Source organism: Oryza brachyantha, chromosome 12 (genome assembly GCF_000231095.2).
Source record: "Oryza brachyantha chromosome 12, ObraRS2, whole genome shotgun sequence".
Classification (NCBI taxonomy): domain Eukaryota; kingdom Viridiplantae; phylum Streptophyta; class Magnoliopsida; order Poales; family Poaceae; genus Oryza; species Oryza brachyantha.
In genome coordinates this window covers 13,586,036-13,606,373 of record NC_023174.2, presented here as the reverse complement: position 1 = coordinate 13,606,373, position 20,338 = coordinate 13,586,036, and the positions used below count along the sequence as shown (strand labels likewise).

The 20,338-nt window shown below is 43.4% G+C and overlaps 3 protein-coding genes and 1 non-coding gene across 4 annotated transcripts; 2 read left to right on the top strand and 2 right to left on the bottom strand.

Annotated features, from left to right (window-relative positions):
- The first annotated feature begins 2,484 nt into the window (after positions 1-2,484).
- Positions 2,485-2,558, top strand: TRNAT-AGU. Its single transcript has one exon. It is a non-coding gene; the product is annotated as a tRNA-Thr (tRNA).
- Positions 2,559-6,037: 3,479 nt separating this feature from the next.
- LOC102704386 (cellulose synthase-like protein D4) lies at positions 6,038-10,290 on the top strand. Its single transcript, XM_040529819.1, has 2 exons — positions 6,038-7,199; positions 7,292-10,290. Exons 1-2 carry the CDS (start codon positions 6,250-6,252, stop codon positions 9,981-9,983), a joined length of 3,642 nt encoding a protein of 1,213 aa, XP_040385753.1. The 5' UTR covers positions 6,038-6,249; the 3' UTR covers positions 9,984-10,290.
- Positions 10,291-12,733: 2,443 nt separating this feature from the next.
- LOC102717481 (major allergen Mal d 1-like) lies at positions 12,734-14,163 on the bottom strand. The gene is made up of 2 exons (XM_006664028.2): positions 13,904-14,163; positions 12,734-13,065 (listed from the first exon to the last, which is right to left on the bottom strand). Exons 1-2 carry the CDS (start codon positions 14,076-14,078, stop codon positions 12,761-12,763), a joined length of 480 nt encoding a protein of 159 aa, XP_006664091.1. The 5' UTR covers positions 14,079-14,163; the 3' UTR covers positions 12,734-12,760.
- Positions 14,164-17,193: 3,030 nt separating this feature from the next.
- Positions 17,194-18,617, bottom strand: LOC102717202 (major pollen allergen Aln g 1-like). The gene is made up of 2 exons (XM_006664027.2): positions 18,337-18,617; positions 17,194-17,740 (listed from the first exon to the last, which is right to left on the bottom strand). The coding sequence occupies exons 1-2, from the start codon at positions 18,509-18,511 to the stop codon at positions 17,439-17,441; spliced, it is 477 nt and encodes a 158-aa protein (XP_006664090.1). The 5' UTR covers positions 18,512-18,617; the 3' UTR covers positions 17,194-17,438.
- Between the last annotated feature and the right edge of the window lie 1,721 nt (positions 18,618-20,338).

Here is a 20,338-nt window from a genome sequence, read left to right as displayed (position 1 = left end):
CGGCTCTGCCCCCGTGCGCGCCAGCCACCGCCGCCATTGTCCTCGCGCGGCTACGCCGTCTACCTGCCTCGGCCGCCACCAACCCAGCCTTTGCGGCCCCCGCCTAGCTACATCGTCCCGACGCCACCGCCCCCGCGTGGTTCCGACACACGCCCGCGCTCCGCCCTCGAGGTGCGCTGGCCGCCTCACGCCATCGCCGCGCGGCTTTGCACCCGCCCGCCACATGCCGCGTCGGCCCGGCTGCCACCGCCCCGCGCTCTGCCCTCCAGCCGCGTGGCTCTACACCCGCTCGCGCCGGTCGTCGCCCTCCTGCACGCGTCGGTCGCCGCCCGCGCTCTGCCCTCCAGCCATGTCGGCCGCCGTCGCGCTCTGCCCTCCAGCCCGGCACTGCCCGTGCCCCAGCCCATGAGAGAGGAGAGGAAGAAGAGAGAAAGGGTCCGGTAGAAGAAAGGAGGAAAAAGGAAAATTAAAAAAAACTGACATGTGGGACCTACCATATGCCACATCAGCAAAACCGGTAAAAAAATTACGTTGATATTGCAAAGGGACCTTTTTTAAACAATTTATACGAGTTTAGGTATCTACATATCTGGTTTTGGGGTTAAAGAACGTTAGTCAGACTTGATGTTAAGTTGAGCGACCTCAAGTGAACTTATTCCGCTTTCGAATGACAATTATGGATTTGTCAGCTCGTTTTCAAACTTATATTTAATTATGTAAAATATTTTTATATAAAATATTATTATCTGATCTTTTTGAAGAAAGTTTTTTTACTTTTTACTTGTTAATTTAATTGTCTATACCTTCACAAATCAAAAACATGCAAAATCTTACGCTTTCAAATGGGAGCTTTGTAAAACATATATCTTATTAGTGAATAATAAATTAAGTATTTATTATTCTAAACTTTAAAATATGTTAATATGGTTTTTAAGAAACTTTTATATAGAAATTTTTTTATGAGACATGTCATTTAGCAGTTTGGAAGCGTACTCATGGAAAACGAGGGAATGCTTCAAAAAAACCCAGCCTTAGGTGAGAGTTTTTATGTTTATGTTTCGGAAAAGAGAAATCTACTCCATACCATTTATGTTTAAATGAATTACCACTGACATTGTCTTACGTTGAATTTATCTATTGTTCTATAATATCTTATTGTGTCTAGGTACTTTCTTTTCAAAAATTTCTAAAATGCCCTTATCGACATAGAATGGAAACAGTTGATTTATTCCATTGCAAGTTTAAAAAATAATATTTCTGCGTAGCATCCTTACACACTATTTAGGTTTGTGTATAAGTTCTATGGATTTTCACTTCCTTTGTGCAAAAAAAATAATTTATTAGTTATACCTTTTGTGATGAATTTATTCACTATATGATACATAGAATAAATGTCTGCTCCACTATAATGTAAATCATCTTTCATTTGCTATATAAAATAATTTGTGTTCTATTATTTTTTAATATGATTCCTTTCTCATAACACATAGGAAACACCTTTTTTAAAAAATTAAAAATCTTGAAACATATTTAAGAAAACTTCTATGTCGTGAAAGGAAACTACACAAAAGAATTCATAATTTTCTAAAGGTTAATTGATTGTCATTGTCAACCCTTGTATGTACATAAGGGTATAGTATATTATAGAAAATAGCAATGTTTAGTGGTAAATGGTAGAACCAGGACAAAGACAATGCCATATAAGTAACATGAATTTATTAATTGTTGGCACCTGGTCAAATGACATATTATAAAGAGAAAAATCTAACAGATGCTATTAAAAATCCCACTGACGAGTGTGAGTTCTACAAAATATCATCATACGAATAAATTTATCTAAGAAATACCATCATACAAAATACCCCGGGGATAAACTCAATGCCATATAAGTAACATGAAATTGAGTTGATGGTTGAAATAGCCCATATAAGGTATTGTTTCATTTGTGTTATTAAAGACAAGAGATAAGCTCTACTGAAAACAACATATGGTTTCATGTATACAATCATAAGGTGGCTGCCATGCACGATAATATTTTGTTTTCCTTCTAGAAAAGAGTAAGATATATGTTGTCAAGTAATACTAACATAAATTTCCATACCTTATCAATCTTGACATATAAAACTCCTAAGAGCCTATTCGTTTTGAAGGAAAACCAAAGGATCTAATTTCTAAGGATTGGATTCCTTTAAAAACCATTCAGTTTATAAGAATGCACCATAGGAAAATCAAAGGAAATTTTCCCTTCCTACAAGACATAGAGAGAAAACATAGAAAAATTTCCATCCACTCAAACCTCTTGAAAAAATTCTTATGGAATGGCGCTACCATACATCCCTAATCCTCCACCTTTTCTATTCTTTTGGATTGAAATTCCTCCAAACCAAATAAAACCTAAAACTGGATTGGGTGAATACAGGTAAGAATATATGAGCAAACTCATTTTGAATTACTTATAAACTTTTATATAAATCTTACCAAGCAGCTCTCGTAGCTCAGTTGGTTAGAGCACCCGTTTAGTAAGCGGGAGGTCTTGAGTTCGACTCTCAACGAGAGCAAAAATTTCCTATTTTTTTCTTTTTTTTCCTTCAGACAGCACACTTATTTTTATTTTTTATTCTTCACACAGAACACTTGAGATTTTATTTTTTTTATTCTTCACGCAGAACACTTGAGATGTGATTACATTTCACCTTGAAAAGATTCTAAAAACGACGGTTTATAGTGAGTTGCAACATCTTTTCTTCTCTTTTTGGAGAAAGATCCAGCAAACAAACTCTTGACCTCAATACAAGCTAGCAAGAACAGAAGAAGCATGCATAGCAAGCGACGAGTCTTGTGTACTCACCTTTTGCCATACATTACAATGCAAAAATTTGAATTTTTAAATCTAATTTTGGAATGGTTTTAAGGTTTTTTGGTTGTTGTGTTTTTTAGCGTCGAGTGTTTAAGTTGCTAAGAACACAAATAAAAACGTTAACAACAAATTATTTTTTCTGCTAATAATTTCAGCATTTGGCTATCCCATGGGGCCCTGAACTGTCCATCTCATCCAGTTTTAACATTTCGGCAGAGACGCACAATATACAGCACACATCCATTCTCACGATTTCGCTACATATGCCCTCACAGATAAATTCGGAAGAGTAATTCTGAAATCGTATCTCTGCATCCAAAGCGTCTGGTAATTAATCCTAACCTGAAGCCAGGCAGGGAAGGCATTATATGTAATTCTGAATTCTCTCATTCTGCATTCCCTATCACTGGTAACAGTTGCTGCACTTCCTGTACCACACAACTCTGCTCTCTCTAATTTGATAATTCTTTGTCACTTTGAACAATATCTTTGACTTTGATTCTCTATTATAATATATGTAAAAATAAATAGATGTTTATTTATGAATGTTGTCCTAGTGTTTTAAATTAAATATTTTGAAAAGTATTAATAGAGTTTTAAAAGTTTGATCACGTTCATATCTAAAATGATATGATAGTAAGAATTAAAACTAGAGGGGTGGTTCAATAGCTACAGTCAAAATCCTGAAATGCATCTGGCAAATGATCAAGACTCCACCTCCAGCCTCCTCTCGACAGAAGATGGTAACATACCAAGTTGGTCATGGTTTGTCTTTTTGAGAGAAAAAATCTAAATAATATATTTAGAAACAAAAAAATAATATATGAATAAAACTTTTATCTAAAAGAAAAGATAAAAAATAAACTACGATAAAAAAACTCTAAAATCAACTTAAAATTTAAAGTTAAAAATTCAATTTTTGACGTATAAGCACAAGACCAAGGAAAAAAAAAAGAGGGGGCTCAAGTTCATCATTTTACAACCACAACATGGCTCACCACCAAAATTGGCCTCCTGGGAATTAATATGATCTGGACAAGTTCTGCTCCATCCCTTTAAAATTCTTTGCTTGGTAATTGACCAAAAACAAAGTACCGACAAGACTATTGTGCAGTCCCCATTTTCTGAGGTTTGCAAACAAGATTCAGAAGATGCTGATCACCTAATTCTACATTTGTCCTATGGCAGTGCCATTCTGGAACACAATACAGATGTCCCAACTAATCCAAAACATGACAGACATTCACAATATCTTTGGGGATTTTGCTTAAATCGAGCTTAAATGAAATAGCTTGTTAATGATTAAAGGATAATAGATAATATATGAGTAAAACTTATATCGGTTTTTACGCACATATTTTCCAAAAAGCCGAAATATGTGTTTTTGAAGTAAAAAATCTATATAAAAGTTCATAATCTTATATTTCTAAAGTACTGGTAGCAGTTAACTTCATCATATAAGATAAACTTTCATCCTCCATATAAAAAAACAGCGTTAGAAATAATTTCATTTTTGTTTTCATCCTCAGGAACCAATTTCAGCCACCTGATCCAAGCAACTTGATTGAATCTTGATGGCCTAGTCAAGTGTAATCTGAAATACACTCGATGACTCGAACAAGAACACATTTGATTCACAAGCCGATATTAACACCCAATTGAGCTGAGCAAAAAAGAACAATTAGGACTCATCCAGAACACCGGAATTTTACATGACTTCACCGAAATCAGTCCAATTCGTCCAAAATTCTCATGAAATTTCTCCAAACCAAACGAACCCTTATCGCCTAATGTTCGCTAACAAATGAATACCGAAGGATCACAACATCACTGGTTTAGTTTTACTACAGCTCAGACAAAAACCCTAGCGCTAAAAAAGATTTGATTTTTGGGACGCTCCAACGGCTGGGTGACGGATAGTCAATGCAATCAGCACATCTTGTTGACTTTCCACAATCTGCAGGAGAAGAAGAAGGAAAAAAGAAGACCCATAGTGGGGCCCACATTCGTGATAGTGGCAAACGGTGGAGCCAACGGTTGGGATGATATCCGTAATTTCTTTCTCTCAAGAGATCATCATGATGGTCAAAATTTGCTCCTGCTTTTGATTTCGCATCATCTCTCAAAAGTTGTATTTTGGGTGTGATTTATACTTGCCATTTGCAGTGGTCCCCATAGGAACTTTGGAGAGAGCCACATGCTGTGCGAAAAATTTGAAATTATTGTTAAAATAAAATAAATGCATATTTCAAATTTTAAATAATTAATGCTCAATTAAATCATATGCTAATCATGTTTTTATGTTTGGCATGTAGCTAAATAGCCACCCCCAACTGCTGAAAAGAACTGGCTCTAAATACATCGATTTCCATTGATTTGCCAAACATTAAATTTTAAAACCATGTAGTAGGAGTTGAATTTTTTTGGGTATCGTATTTTACTCTCTACCGATTGTATGTTAAACCGCAAATAACACACAACGGTTTTATGGCTTTGTAACATACATGAAATTATAGTTAAAAATCGTGCATTTCAAACAGAACCATCCCCTGCATTCATACAAATTTAAAACAAGATCCTTCTTTCCCTAGCCAAAAATATTTTTAGAACCTTACCAGCTCCGGTGCATGAGTGGGCCCATTTGGAACCCTGACTTATCCTGGACTCACATGTCAGCGACCTCAAGTGGTGCTGTACAACAGTGCAAGCTTCTTCTACCACATAACCCATGTGAATCAACCATGGACAAAAAACATTGATTAACCACCCCCCACAAAAGCCTGCTTTGTTTAGCCACAATCGGATGATGACAAACCAAACCCCAATCAGTAGCCTCTCATCACCCAAATCACAAGATCCACATGTACCGCCCCCGACCCCACCTGTCAGTCAGTCCATCACCCCAACGCGGGCCCCACCACCCCAAGTGGGCCCCACACGCGAGCATCTTCGAACCCCTTCCAAACGGCTACTTCCATTGAGAGAGAGAGAGAGAGGGGCTCCCCGCCTGCCCAGTCAAACCTCAGCCGTCCGATCCCGCCCATCCGACGGCGGCCGGATCCCCCGACCGTTGCCGCCGCCACGTCAGCACGCCACCTCGCTCGACTCGACCGTTGGGGCTCGCCGATTCTAAAAAGGCGAAGCGGAATAAATCCTCTCGGTCCCCGAGGCATCGATTGCTTCAATCCATCGCATGTGGAGAGGGATCTCGAGCTCCCTATAATTTTCTCTCCCAATTCGGTCGCGTCCAATCCTTAGCCGCGAGCTCGAGCTGTTCGGATGGTGAAGGCGTGAGCTTTTCTTTCTTCCTTTGCTCGCCGGAGTTGAGCTGAGCTGATTTGAGGTTGAGTTTGAGCTGGTTTGGTGAGTTTGAGTTGAATTGGTGGGTGGGGATGTCGAGGCGGCTGTCGTTGCCGGCGGGGGCGCCGGTGACGGTGGCGGTGTCGCCGGTAAGGAGCCCCGGGGGGGATGGGGTGGTGAGGAGGGGGAGCGGGCTGACGAGCCCCGTGCCGAGGCACTCGCTCGGGTCGTCCACGGCGACGCTGCAGGTGTCGCCGGTGAGGCGGAGCGGCGGGAGCCGGTACGCCGCCGGCGCGTCGAGGGACGGCGTGGAGGAGAGCGCCGAGTTCGTGCACTACACCGTGCACATCCCGCCCACCCCGGAGAGGGGGGCGTCCGTCGCGAGCGAGGCGGCGGGGGAGGAGGTGCACCGGCCGCAGAGGAGCTACATCTCCGGGACGATCTTCACCGGCGGGCTCAACTGCGCCACGCGCGGCCACGTGCTGGATCTCTCCTCCGGCGCGGGCGGCAGGCCGGCGGCGTCCGGGAACATGTCGTGCAAGATGCGCGGCTGCGACATGCCGGCCTTCCTCGACGCCGGCCGCCCGCCGTGCGACTGCGGGTTCATGATCTGCAAGGAGTGCTACGCGGAGTGCGTCGCCGCCGCCGGCAACTGCCCCGGCTGCAAGGAGGCCTTCTCCTCGGCCGGGAGCGACACCGACTCCGCCACCTCCGACGACGACGAGGCCGTCTCCTCCTCGGAGGAGAGGGACCATCTGCCGCTCACCTCCATGGCGAGGAAGTTCTCCGTGGTGCACTCCATGAAGGTCCCCGGCGCCGGCGCCGGCGCCGGCAAGCCGGCCGAGTTCGACCACGCCCGCTGGCTCTTCGAGACCAAGGGCACCTACGGCTACGGCAACGCTCTCTGGCCCAAGGACGGCCACGCCGCCGGCGCCACCAACGGCTTCGTCGGCGTCGACGAGCCCCCCAACTTCGGCGCCCGCTGCCGCCGCCCCCTCACCCGCAAGACCAGCATCTCCCAGGCCATCCTTAGCCCTTACAGGTTCCAAATTCAAACAAATTTCACCCAAATTTCTCCAAGTTTTGAGCAAAATTCGATGAAATTAGTTAATATTTTGGAGTTAATTTGGTCAGGTTGTTGATTGCGATTCGGATGGTGGCGCTGGGGTTCTTCCTCTCGTGGCGGATTCGCCACCCGAATCCGGAGGCGGTGTGGCTGTGGGCGATGTCGGTGGCGTGCGAGGTGTGGTTCGCCTTCTCGTGGCTGCTCGACAGCCTCCCCAAGCTCTGCCCCGTCCACCGCGCCGCCGACCTGGCCGTCCTCGCCGAGCGGTTCGAGTCCCCGACCGCGCGGAACCCCAAGGGCCGGTCCGACCTCCCCGGCATCGACGTGTTCGTCACCAGCGCCGACCCGGAGAAGGAGCCGCCGCTGGTCACCGCGAACACCGTGCTCTCCATCCTCGCCGCGGACTACCCCGTCGAGAAGCTGGCGTGCTACCTCTCCGACGACGGCGGCGCGCTCCTGTCGTTCGAGGCGCTCGCCGAGACGGCCAGCTTCGCGCGCACGTGGGTGCCCTTCTGCCGCAAGCACGGCGTCGAGCCGCGGTGCCCCGAGGCGTACTTTGGCCAGAAGAGGGACTTCCTCAAGAACAAGGTGCGCGTCGACTTCGTCCGCGAGAGGCGCAAGGTGAAGCGCGAGTACGACGAGTTCAAGGTGCGGGTGAACTCGCTGCCGGAGGCGATCCGGCGGCGCTCCGACGCGTACAACGCCGGCGAGGAGCTGCGCACCAGGAGGCGGCAGCAGGAGGAGGCCGCGGCGGCGGCCGGCAGCGAGCTGGGAGGAGCGGCGGCTGCGGCGGTTCCCGAGACCGCCGCCGTCAAGGCCACCTGGATGTCTGATGGCTCGCACTGGCCGGGGACATGGACGTCGCCCGCGCCGGACCACTCCCGCGGCGACCACGCCGGCATCATCCAGGCGATGCTGGCGCCGCCGACGTCGGAGCCCGTGCTGGGAGGCGAGGCGGCGGATTGCGGCGGCCTGATCGACACCACCGGCGTGGACGTCCGGCTGCCGATGCTGGTGTACGTGTCGCGGGAGAAGCGGCCGGGGTACGACCACAACAAGAAGGCCGGGGCGATGAACGCGCTGGTGCGGACGAGCGCCATCATGTCGAACGGGCCATTCATCCTCAACCTCGACTGCGACCACTACGTGCACAACTCGGCGGCGCTCCGGGAGGGGATGTGCTTCATGCTCGACCGCGGCGGCGACCGCGTCTGCTTCGTGCAGTTCCCGCAGCGGTTCGAGGGGATCGACCCCAGCGACCGGTACGCCAACCACAACCTCGTCTTCTTCGACGTGTCGATGCGCGCCATGGACGGGCTCCAGGGCCCCATGTACGTCGGCACCGGCTGCGTGTTCCGCCGCACCGCGCTGTACGGCTTCAGCCCGCCGCGCGCCACCGAGCACCACGGCTGGCTCGGCCGGAGGAAGATCAAGCTGTTCCTCACCAAGAAGAAGAGCATGGGCAAGAAGACGGACAGGAGGGAGGACGACACCGAGATGATGCTACCGCCGATCGAGGACGACAACGGGAGGCCCCTCGGCGGCGGCGGCGGCGGAGGAGATATTGAGTCGGCGGCGGTGCTGCCGAAGCGGTTCGGCGGGTCGGCGACGTTCGTGGCGTCGATCCCGGTGGCGGAGTACCAGGGGCGGCTGCTGCAGGACACGCCGGGGTGCCACCACGGCCGCCCCGCCGGCGCGCTGGCCGTGCCGCGGGAGCCGCTCGACGCGGCCACCGTGGCGGAGGCCATCAGCGTGATCTCCTGCTTCTACGAGGAGAAGACAGAGTGGGGGCGGCGCATCGGGTGGATCTACGGCTCCGTCACCGAGGACGTGGTCACCGGCTACCGGATGCACAACCGCGGGTGGCGCTCCGTCTACTGCGTGACGCGGCGCGACGCGTTCCGCGGGACGGCGCCGATCAACCTCACCGACCGCCTCCACCAGGTGCTCCGGTGGGCGACGGGCTCCGTCGAGATCTTCTTCTCGCGCAACAACGCGCTCTTCGCCTCGCCGCGGATGAAGCTGCTGCAGCGCGTCGCCTACTTCAACGCCGGCATGTACCCCTTCACCTCCGTGTTCCTCCTCGTCTACTGCCTCCTCCCGGCCGTCTCCCTCTTCTCCGGCAAGTTCATCGTGCAGCACCTCAGCGCGACCTTCCTCGTCTTCCTCCTCGTCATCACCCTCACCCTCTGCCTCCTCGCGCTGCTCGAGATCAAGTGGTCGGGGATCACGCTGCACGAGTGGTGGCGCAACGAGCAGTTCTGGGTGATCGGCGGCACCAGCGCGCACCCGGCCGCCGTGCTGCAGGGCCTGCTCAAGGTGGTCGCCGGCGTCGACATCTCCTTCACGCTGACGTCCAAGCCGACCAACGACGGCGGCGCCGGCGGCGCCGGCGCCGGCGGCGAGGACGACGCGTTCGCGGAGCTCTACGAGGTGCGGTGGAGCTTCCTGATGGTGCCGCCGGTGACCATCATGATGGTGAACGCCGTGGCGATCGCCGTGGCGGCGGCGCGGACGCTGTACAGCGAGTTCCCGCAGTGGAGCAAGCTGCTCGGCGGCGCCTTCTTCAGCTTCTGGGTGCTGTGCCACCTCTACCCGTTCGCCAAGGGCCTCCTCGGCCGCCGCGGCCGCGTGCCGACCATCGTCTTCGTCTGGTCGGGCCTCATCTCCATGATCATCTCCCTCCTCTGGGTCTACATCAGCCCGCCGGCCGGCGCCCGGGAGCGCATCGGTGGCGGCGGCGGCTTCAGCTTCCCCTAGCCGAAGAAGAAGAAGCCAAGACGGATCACTAGTGTTAAGTAGCTTATCGAGTTCAGTTTCTGAGGCTCTGAACTTTCTGAAGCTCACATGAAGGAGTGCTTGCTTCATGGAGTGTTGTCGAATTCAAGTTCAGTAAAAGTAATTTACCTAACTATTGTGTGTGATTAGTCGATTATCATGTATCAATTACTTGTGATTGATTTGATACTGGTGATGTATCAAGGAACCAATTACTGAAGACATGTCATGATTATCTGTAGAGAACTGTGTATGCTGTGTCCGTGCCTGATGAATTTCTGTTACTCCCCGTCCAAAAATAAACTAATCTTTTAATATTTACCTATAATGTTTGACTCTTCGTCTTATTTGAAAAAAATTTACGATTAATATTTTTATTTCTATTAGATAATAAATCATAAATAGTATTTTACGTGTAACTAATTTTTTAAATTTTTTAAATAAGACAAATGATCAAACGTTGTATACACAAACCTAAAGTTTGTCTCATTCGGAGGGCATAGGTCTATGTCACAAAACTTCAGAGAGCCTAGCATAAAAACTTTTGCAGCCTTATCTTTTTTACTTTTGTTTGTACTTATATGCTAAAATTTAAACTTTTAGAGTTGATTTTAGACTTTTTTATTGTAGTTTATTTTTAGTTTTGGTTTCTAGATCGATAAAAATTCGGATATAAAAGTTTTATTCATAAATATGCTGCTCGGCCATTCTTTTTGCTAAAAAACCAAAGATACCATAACAAAATTTCCTCCGAATTCCATTTGGAGGGCTAAAGTTCCAGCAATCCAAATTCTCTAACTTTGTTCAGAAAAGTCACAAGAATGAACAGTACATTGAGTTTTGGTGTACGGTATTGTACGATAGCAATTAATCTCGACCATTCGTTATCAATCGGACGGCTGAAAATACCTCGAAAGTTACCCCGTATTGGTCATATCTAACAAAATAACTTTTGTGAACAGAGAGAATCTCATTTGAATTGACCGCATGGCACAAATATTAGGGCCCCTCTGAATTACAGGAATAAAAAAACAGAGAAATAGAAAAAACATATGATTTTGATAGAAATATAGGTGTAAAATAGAGGATTGCAAAACACAGAAAAACATAGAAATGACTATTTGATTGAATCACAGGAAAAACATAGGAATTTGAGGAGAGATATAGACTCAAAGGATTTTTTTTCATGAGGTTCAACTTTTTGTTAAATTTTCTCCAAAACTTATATAGGAAGATGCATTCCATAGGAATTCATATGATTCATTCTTTTGATTCAAAAGACTTTATAGGAAAAAATTTCTATAAGAATAAAATCTTCTAAAATTTCTATGAAAATCATATGAATCAAAGGGGGTCTTACTGTTCGAAACTTGCTCTGCTCAGCTGCTTCAGAGCAGACCGACATGAGTAAGTATTTCTTGGACACAGAATTCTTGGTTTCCTTGTTCCTGTTGGAAACTGAACTGTTGTTGCAAAATTCACTCGAAATCGGTTTGTTCGAAATGGAACCTACAATGCAGAGTAATTGAACCTCTGAATTTGGATGTTTTAAACTGGCATTTTCGGTTAGGATAAAACTTCAGAGCCCAGCAGAAAAAAACTTATGGCTTGTGCGTGGTTCAGTGTATCGAGACTGCAGATTACACCGTAACGAAATTTCTTCTGAATTCCATTTGGAGGGCCAAAGTTTCCGGTGACCGGCTGCCACAAATATTACTGTTTGAAACTTCTGGTTTTGCTATGCTGCTTCAGATCCTGGATATAGATTTTTTTTCCCCCTGTTTCCTGTGGAAATCGAACTGTCTTTGCAATATTCACTCGACATCGATTGTTCGAAATGGTACCTTACAATGCTTGAACCATTAATCTCTGAATTTGGATGTTTCAAACTGGCATTTTGGGTTAGGATATAAATTCCTTCTACTGAACTGAAATTGTACCTAAGCCTACTAGTGGACTGTAATCCAATTCAAATCCGCTCCAATCCATTTCTTTGCTAATTAGTTTACCAAACCAACCCGCACCAATTATTCTTCATTGGGATCCAATGCAAACCAATCCAACTTTGATTTTAGCCTAACCCGCACCAACCCATTTGATTAAAATGGATTCAACCCACTCTTGCAAAATGGATGCACCATTTGATATGTATAAACTCGTACCTAAAATTTTAAAACTCACGTTCACACTATAAAAGTTTATCAAATTTGACTGAAATTTAGTGGGATGATCTGTTATGTATAAAATCAATTTTGTGCAAATTTTGGTCGATTTCTACATATGGGCCCCACGTATGTCTATTATCTTATCCATTAGCTATTTAATTAAAGGATACATTTACCCTCCACGGGTTTAATACATTTAGAAACTAAAATAACCTAACCAAATCCAGTCCATACCAATCCATTTGTCTCTATAACCTAATCCAATCCAGACCATTTGAAGTTACAATCCATTTGCACCCAACCAAACACAATCCAAATTAAAACCAACCCATTTAACCCATTTCCAGCAAACCCAGGCCTAATTGTATCCATTATGTCGATCTGCAAGCTATAACAACCTCCATAACTTAAAATACGAAATTACGCTCTTTATTCATCATCCATACATGAGGCAAAATGATACCTTTAACACTGGAAATCACAAATACCAAAATCATTTCACAAAATTACACTCACAAACTCAAACCTCCCACGAGAAAATTGTATAAAATTATTATGCTTCATACGGTAGATGCATCTCTCTCTTTTTTTTTTTCAGGCGTATTCGTCGGGGTGAGCGACGAGGTAGTCCTCGATCATCTTGAGCATGCCGTAGTAGCCGTCGACGATCTTCTTCTCCTGCTCCGGCGACAGCGCGGCGCCGCCGTCCTCGAGCTCGTACTCCACCGTGAGCTTGGCCAGGCAGGAGCCCGCGCCGGTGGCCTCCAGCTTCGTCTCCGTCGTGTGCGACTTGAGCTTCCCCACCGTGCTCGCCGACTCCAGCACGTCGGACCTCAGCACGCGAGCTGCGGCGTCGCGCACCGCTACCCGGGTCTTGTACGTGCTCCCCACTCCGGCGGCTGCGTATAATTATCGCTTATAATTATAAACATAATCGAAAGATATGCATGTAAATTGATCGGGTATAAAATAATTATAGCAAACATTAAATGTTGAATTTTCAATCTTAGATTTTAAGTAGATATTTGGTTTTTTATTGTAATTTATTTTTCAGCCTTGTTTTTTATCGCTAATAACATGTATATAAATGTTTTATTCACATGTTTTTTATTTGTAAATATATCGTTTTGTTTTTTACCTTAATAAAACAAACCATCACCCACCCCTCGAATTGCACCATTATAGTTTTAACTATCATAATAAAAATAGTCTGGCCTGGTTCTTGTTGCTGACCCTTCTATAATGCTCAAAGCAAACATGGAATGTGATTTGACCTTAATTATTTTCACCCACATATTTCTGCTTCTACCTATAAGCCCAATTTAAATTTTTATTTGTACTAGTTATTTTACCGAAGTTTATTTTCCAGTCTTGGCTTTTAGATTGTTTCGAATAAGTTTATTTACAGAGATTTTTTTATTTGTAAATATATTGCTTGACCTTTTCTATAAAAAAAGTCAAACAATCACCCCTTTTGTAATTGGGTGCAAATGGTTTTCTTGATAGATAGAAACAGTGGTGGATCCAACATGGGACGGTGGAGGCTCGAGCCCCCGTTACCCCCGTTAAATTTATTGGAGCCCCCACGAAGACTCTCCTAAAATTTATAGCAAAGATTAATAGAAGAGGGGTTGAAACTCTATATAAAGTATTCAGACTCCTTTAATCTCGTCGGCTAGATTCATCAGTGGATAGAAATATTCAGAAAACTACGTATACTGGTCTGGACCTTCTTACCGGGGTTAAGCTTCATGGTGTAGATGGTGCCCGGGCCGCCGTCGCCCTCGACCTCGACGGCGTCGACGAGGCCGGGGCAGGCCTTGGGCATGGCGGAGCCGTCCATGAAGACCTTCCACAGCCGCTCCACCGACACCGCCACGGCGTGCTCGTCGCGGACGCTGGCGGGAGCCATCACTGATATGTAGCTCCAACTGACCACTGCCCACTGCCCACTGATCACTGGTGGCTGGCTAGCTGCTTGCTTGCTTGTTTGTCCACGTGAGATTTGAGTGTGCTTCAGCTGTGAGCAGCAGCATGGGGTACTTATAGTGCCAACAGAGAAGAAGAGATCTCACCGTTGCAGACGGGAACACGGCTGTGGCGAGTCCATAACAGAAATTACCGGGGGTTCAATACGTACTAATTATCTAATTTTTTACCTGTATACTAATTAATATGACATAATTTAGTAAGAATTGGATAATTTATCCCAGGTCCAAAGACCCTGAAAAGATATACGTAGATTCGCCACCGCTCATGATAAGGAATACATTATCTTTTGGCGGTTCCGAGGAAAAAAGAAATGGTGTACTTTGCAAATAAAAAATAATCTATGAATAATTGGCTGAAAAATAAACTATAATAGTAAACCTTAAAATTAACTTTAAATTTTAAATTTAAAGTTGAAAATTTTAAAATCTAGATTATAAGTATAAGCAGAAGAGAAAAGACGCCGTTCCTAGGCTTTTGTCCAAGAAATTGGATGCCACAGCTGAACGCTGAGCTTGTCTGATGTGGAATTTTCGGGGTTTAGGAAGTTGGAATATGGAGAATTGGAGACCACATGGCTTGACTAGTGGAGATTTAGGATTATTTTTTGGTTCTGCAGCTGACCATGGCATCTAGAAGTTTGCTGACTTGTAGGAGGAAGGTACTGAGGTAATGCAGTTATACGAAATTAATTCTCCTGGAAGTACTGGGATCTACTTCCGCTGTCCTAAAAAAATCATTTTTTTCTGTGTTGAGAATTTGACCGTCCGTTTTATTTAAAATGTTAAAAAATTTAGTTGTACGTAAAGTATTATTTATAGAGTTTTTTTTCTATCTCTGAGAAGGTACCACGATATACCACTGTTTTCTATGTAAAATTTGGTATTTTCTAATATCTAAGGTACCAAGATTTTTCATTGTTGAGAATTTGACCGTCCGTTTTATTTAAAAAGGTTAAAAAAAATTATTTGTACGTAAAGTATTATTTATAGAGTTTTTTTCCATCTTTGAGGAGGTACCACGATATACCACTATTTTCTACGTAAAATTTGATATCTTCTAATATCTAAGGTACCAAGAGATACCAAATTTTATATAGGAAACAGTGGTACCTCTTGGTACCTCCTTAGGGATAGGAAAATTGCTTCTATTTATATTTTATCATCTAATAACAGTAAACAATTAATTGTAAACATTTTTAGATAAGATGAACATTCAAACACCGTATCTGAAAACTAAAAACTAAATTTATTTTGAAATGGAGGGAGTAGATAGACTCTTATGTTGAATTTCAACCCTTCCACCTTGGACAGATCTAAAGGTGTGGTTGTTAGTTGATTCAATTAAATTTTGAGTTATGGGAGGTATAGAAATTTTTTAGCGTATCATTTTAGAATTTATTGATACCTAAAGAGCGGTAAAGTATTGTTTATCTTACATAGTAATATGGTAACTCACCTTTTGAAAACCTAAGAATTAACTCAATTTTGCTGATTAGATATATTTTGTTATTCTTTTTATTTTTTAAGCTGATTATGGCATAGAAAAGTACTGCTATCCTTAATTCAACGAATCGCTTGGCGTTTTCACTGAAAATTGTCTACAAACTTAAATTCCTCGGTAAGAGGAACATTTAATTTAAATTGAATTTAGTCCAAATCATCGTACTGTTAAGTTCGAGAAGTTTGGAAGGACTAAAATGCACGGATTACTCTCTTGTGATGGCGAGCTAGCTCAGCTGCTTCTGCTTCAGTGGGGAGCAAACAGAGTGGGTACTTATAGGTGGAAGAAAAAAGATCATTCGGACCATCTAAAGCTATTGGCGGACCTAGAGTGAAATAGATGGAGGTGACACTCAGTGTTTTGAACTAGATTTAGATTTAGACTGTTACGGGTGTCTAAATTTAGATCAAAGAGATACATATATGGTGAAAATTGATAAACTCTAGCTAATATTTTTTTCGAGAGGGTTCCAATATATACAACTCCGCCCTTGTCTGTAACTCAGGTGGGATTGTGTTGGGACGAAGTTGCGATGCACACTCGTGAGTTCTAAAATATAAATATTTTGAGATTGTTTAGCAGATATTAATATTAGAGTAAAGTATATGGCCGATTCTTAAACTTGTGGCTTGGTACCACTTAGCTCTATAAACTTAGAAAATGTACGTTTAGGTCTATGAACGTGTTTTAAATGTACTATCCAGGTCCATGAACTTGTTTTAAATGTATCATACGTCTATGAACTCGTTTTAATGTATCATCCAGTGTCCATGATTTTAGACATTAAAATGAGTATGAGAAGGTATTTTATTATTATTAGATAATAAAACATGAATAATATTTTATGTGTGACTATTTTTTTTAAAAAATTATTATTCTTTAAATAAGACGAACGGTTAAACGTGAAATATGTAAATCCTATATTGGAACCGAAAGCAGTAGTTAGGAAGGTACACGGGGATATGATAGCAGGGAGTTTGAATGAGAAATGATGGACGAGACAAATGAGTATCATTTTATTTCTGCAGCTGACAAGTGAGTGTTATTTTTCCTAATTTTTTTTTTGCAGGCCCGGCTTCGTGTGCCGGCCAAATCTAATCAGTTCAGAGTTGTTTTCCTTCATCTTTTTTGTTTTTGCTTCGCCTATCGGGCGATGGAGAATGCCAGGGAATCTAGAAGGTCTGACAGAGTATGACGTGATTAGGTTATGCTAATGAAATTCATTTAAATTGATCGTGGACTCTTAATTTGTTTATGGGTTTCCAGGAGCAGAGAGTTGAGATGTGGACAGATCGTAATTAATTACATTCTATTTGGAAAATATTTCTGATAGATCAGAAAATACATTTACGCCACAACGTAGTCTCCCGTATATATAATTAACCACCAGATTAAACACTTCGCATTCATATGGGTATATATATTTTATTCCTGAGTGAGTAGGTACCAATTACACTAAAATTTTAATATCTCCTGGTATCTTTTAAAGTGCCGTAAAATTGCTCTATATTCATACGTAAAACGATCAACCAAATTAAACACACCAAATTCATATAAATGCGTATTTTTATTCGTTCGTGAAGCAAATGACATGGCCACAGGCACATACAAACACAACCACAAATCACACAAACCTTTAAACAAATCACTCCTTAAACAAACTCAAAACGCATCATATTTTTGCTCAAATCACATTTGCTGCGAGGCGCACGCGCACACACAACACGCAAATTATTCTCTTATTCAAATCCACCTCGCATTCATCCGTTCGTTTTCGATTTCAGGCGTACTCGGCGGGGTGGGCGACGAGGTAGGCCTCGATCATCTTGAGCATGCCGAAGTAGCCGTCGACGATCGTCTTCTCCTGCTCCGGCGACAGCGGGGCGCCGCCCTCCAGCTCGCACTCCACCGCGAGCTTGGCCACGCAGGAGCCATCGCCGGCGGCCTCGAGCTTGCTCTCCAGTACCTGCGACTTGATCTTGCCCACCTTGCTCTGGACCTCCAGCACCTCCGACTTGAGCACGCGGGACGCGTCGTCGCGCGCCACCAGCCGGGTCTTGTACACGCTCCCTACGTCCGCAGCTGCATATAATTTTAATAACGATAGTTATTTTATACATGTATTTATATACTCTTGTACCAACTAATTTACACCGTTATAATTTAGATAGTCTAAATCGGTGAAAGACCAGATATGCCAGTGGTTACAGTGACTTGAGTAACAACCAAAATCCTGGGTTCAAGTCTCTATAAGAGCATGAATAAATTCAGAAAATAAAAATAGCTGCATATATACGGTTGGATACAGAGGTTGGAGAAAAATACTCGAATTAGATATATTCATGGGAATGGCCTTAGGGCCAGCCCGAATTTTTGAAATTGAAACAATAACAATAATAAATAAGAAAATAATTTTTAAATTAATTATGAAAAGAAAACATTGATTTTTTTAGTTTTAGGTTAGAGTGGATGGGCTTGAGTTTATTGCTTCTCAAACCGCAGTTTGGAACTCAACCTGACCAAACTTTATTTGAACAAACCTATTTGGAATGGGCCTGGAAATTGTTTCAAAATCCCTCCTTTTTTTTTTAGGAGCCAAAGGGTTATTTCAAAACCTATATGGTAAATTTTCCCCCTCCAATATAGATTATCAAAAGAGAATTATATTATGGACCAACCAGGGTTAAGCTTGAGGGTGTGGACGGTGCCGGGACCGCCATCTCCCTCGACCTCAACGGCGTCGACGAAGCCGGCGCAGACCTTGGCCATGGCGGGCACGTCCAAGATCACCTTCCACAGCCGCTCCGCCGACACCGCGGCGGCGTGCTCGCCGGAGAAGCAAGACGGAGCCATCAGCGATTGATCGACCTTGCTGACCTGCAACAAGATGCTTAATCTGACACTACAATTTGGTCACTGATGGCTAGCTATAAAGCTGCTTGTTGGAGAACTGAGCAGCAGCAGCATGGGATACTTATAGGCTGCAGGAGGGCAAAGAGACCATTTCTCAGATCACTTAATTATTAATCTGCAGTTTTTTTTTCTCTTAAAGATAAATGGATAGAAGTTTGGTGCTGTAATTTGACCTGAAATTGGCAATGCAAATGCAATGGGCAGCTGGTTAGCCCATCATCAGAGTTCAGTCAAGACAAATTGGTTGTCAAAGTCTCTGAAGATGTCTGACCTGGGATAATATTCTGAAGGTTCTGTGACAAATTGGTTGGACTGGAGATCACATGGCTTGACCTGTGGAAATTAATTCTGGGTTTCGTTCCTGCAACCTTATCAGTTCTTAGGGTCCGTAAGTAATCGACACCGTTAATCTTTTTATCGGATGACTATGATTAAATTATACTACCAACAATAATAATAATATTAGGTGTAGTAGAAATTAAAAAAAAGGTAACATCCTCCTTTTTACTGTGATCTTTATTGCAAAAAAAATTTATAAAATACTACTAATCAATTAATTAACAAAGTATAGAATATTATTTTTAATCAATAGCTGAGATTAGTTCTACTGGGAGTATAATACTACCGTTATACTGAATCGGAGAGGGACCTCTGTTATTATGGGCAACGCTTCGATGCATATTACTTGTAGTATAATACTGCTAGTAGAACTAATCTCGTCCATTGATTTAAAAGGGTATTTTTGTACTTTGATTAATATTTGATTTGTATTTATTATTTTTTATCACATTATGCACGGATAAAAAAAACCCAGCAAGGCCCACTTACTATCATTGTAAAAAAAGACGATATTACCCTCTCAGACTTCTACTACACCTAAAATTGTTGGTAGTATAATTAATCACAACCGTCGAACAAAATTAGATCAGCGGTCTGAATTAAATTATACTACAAGTAATATGCACCGGAGTCGGCCACCTGTTCTTATTGTTTCATAGCTGACTAGCTGGGGGGATCATCTAGAAGGGCTGAAATTTTGACTGAATAAAGAAAAAATTAATGGGCTTCCAGACAATCAGGGTTATGAAATTCATCAAGTAGTGAGTAGTTTAGCACACTAGTTTGTTGGTGACTGACTGCTTGCAAAACCTTTATTTGAATTCGCAACAGTATTATTGGTGAACTTGTCATTCCCATGGAATTATCCGTATTTGCTGACTCAATTTATTTGCATATATTCAGATAGTGACCTTTTTTTTGTTAAGAATGGCAGTGACTTTTATTAGTCTTCTAGAATCAGGTACTCTGAAGAGCACTGCACGGAAACATGTGCCTTGCTGCAGGAAGTTAGCGTGAAAAAAAAACTGTTGAACATGAGTTGCATATTTGAATTTCCAACTCTAAATTTAAATTTAGAGTTGATTTTGAAGTTTTTTCATCATAGTTTATTTTTAGCCTTTGCTTTTAGATTACTAATAATATTTTAGATCACTAAGAACATTTATATAGAAGTTTTATTTTTCGTTTACAGATATGTTGTTTGATTGACTTTTTCTCCGAAAAAGCCAAAAGATAAGTCTCCATGTGTTTAATATTCGTAATGTGGATGTCTAGTTTAAGGAAAGTGAGCTAATGTCACAGCTTCTCAAATTACATCTGGTGTGCTTGATAACACATGAAGTCTATTGCAGATAAGAAAATAAGCTTCACGGAATTTCAGCCTGGTGGTCTCATATTTATAAAGCTGAAGCCTCATGTGCAACATTC

Coding starts and splice junctions, on each gene's coding strand:
- LOC102704386 (XM_040529819.1), top strand. CDS start 6,250: ATGTCGAGGCGGCTGTCGTTGCCGGCGGGGGCGCCGGTGACGGTGGCG. Junction 7,200..7,291: donor GCCATCCTTAGCCCTTACAG/GTTCCAAATTCA, acceptor TAATTTGGTCAG/GTTGTTGATTGCGATTCGGA.
- LOC102717481 (XM_006664028.2), bottom strand. CDS start 14,078: ATGGCTCCCGCCAGCGTCCGCGACGAGCACGCCGTGGCGGTGTCGGTG. Junction 13,066..13,903: donor CACCATGAAGCTTAACCCCG/GTAAGAAGGTCC, acceptor AATTATACGCAG/CCGCCGGAGTGGGGAGCACG.
- LOC102717202 (XM_006664027.2), bottom strand. CDS start 18,511: ATGGCTCCGTCTTGCTTCTCCGGCGAGCACGCCGCCGCGGTGTCGGCG. Junction 17,741..18,336: donor CACCCTCAAGCTTAACCCTG/GTTGGTCCATAA, acceptor AATTATATGCAG/CTGCGGACGTAGGGAGCGTG.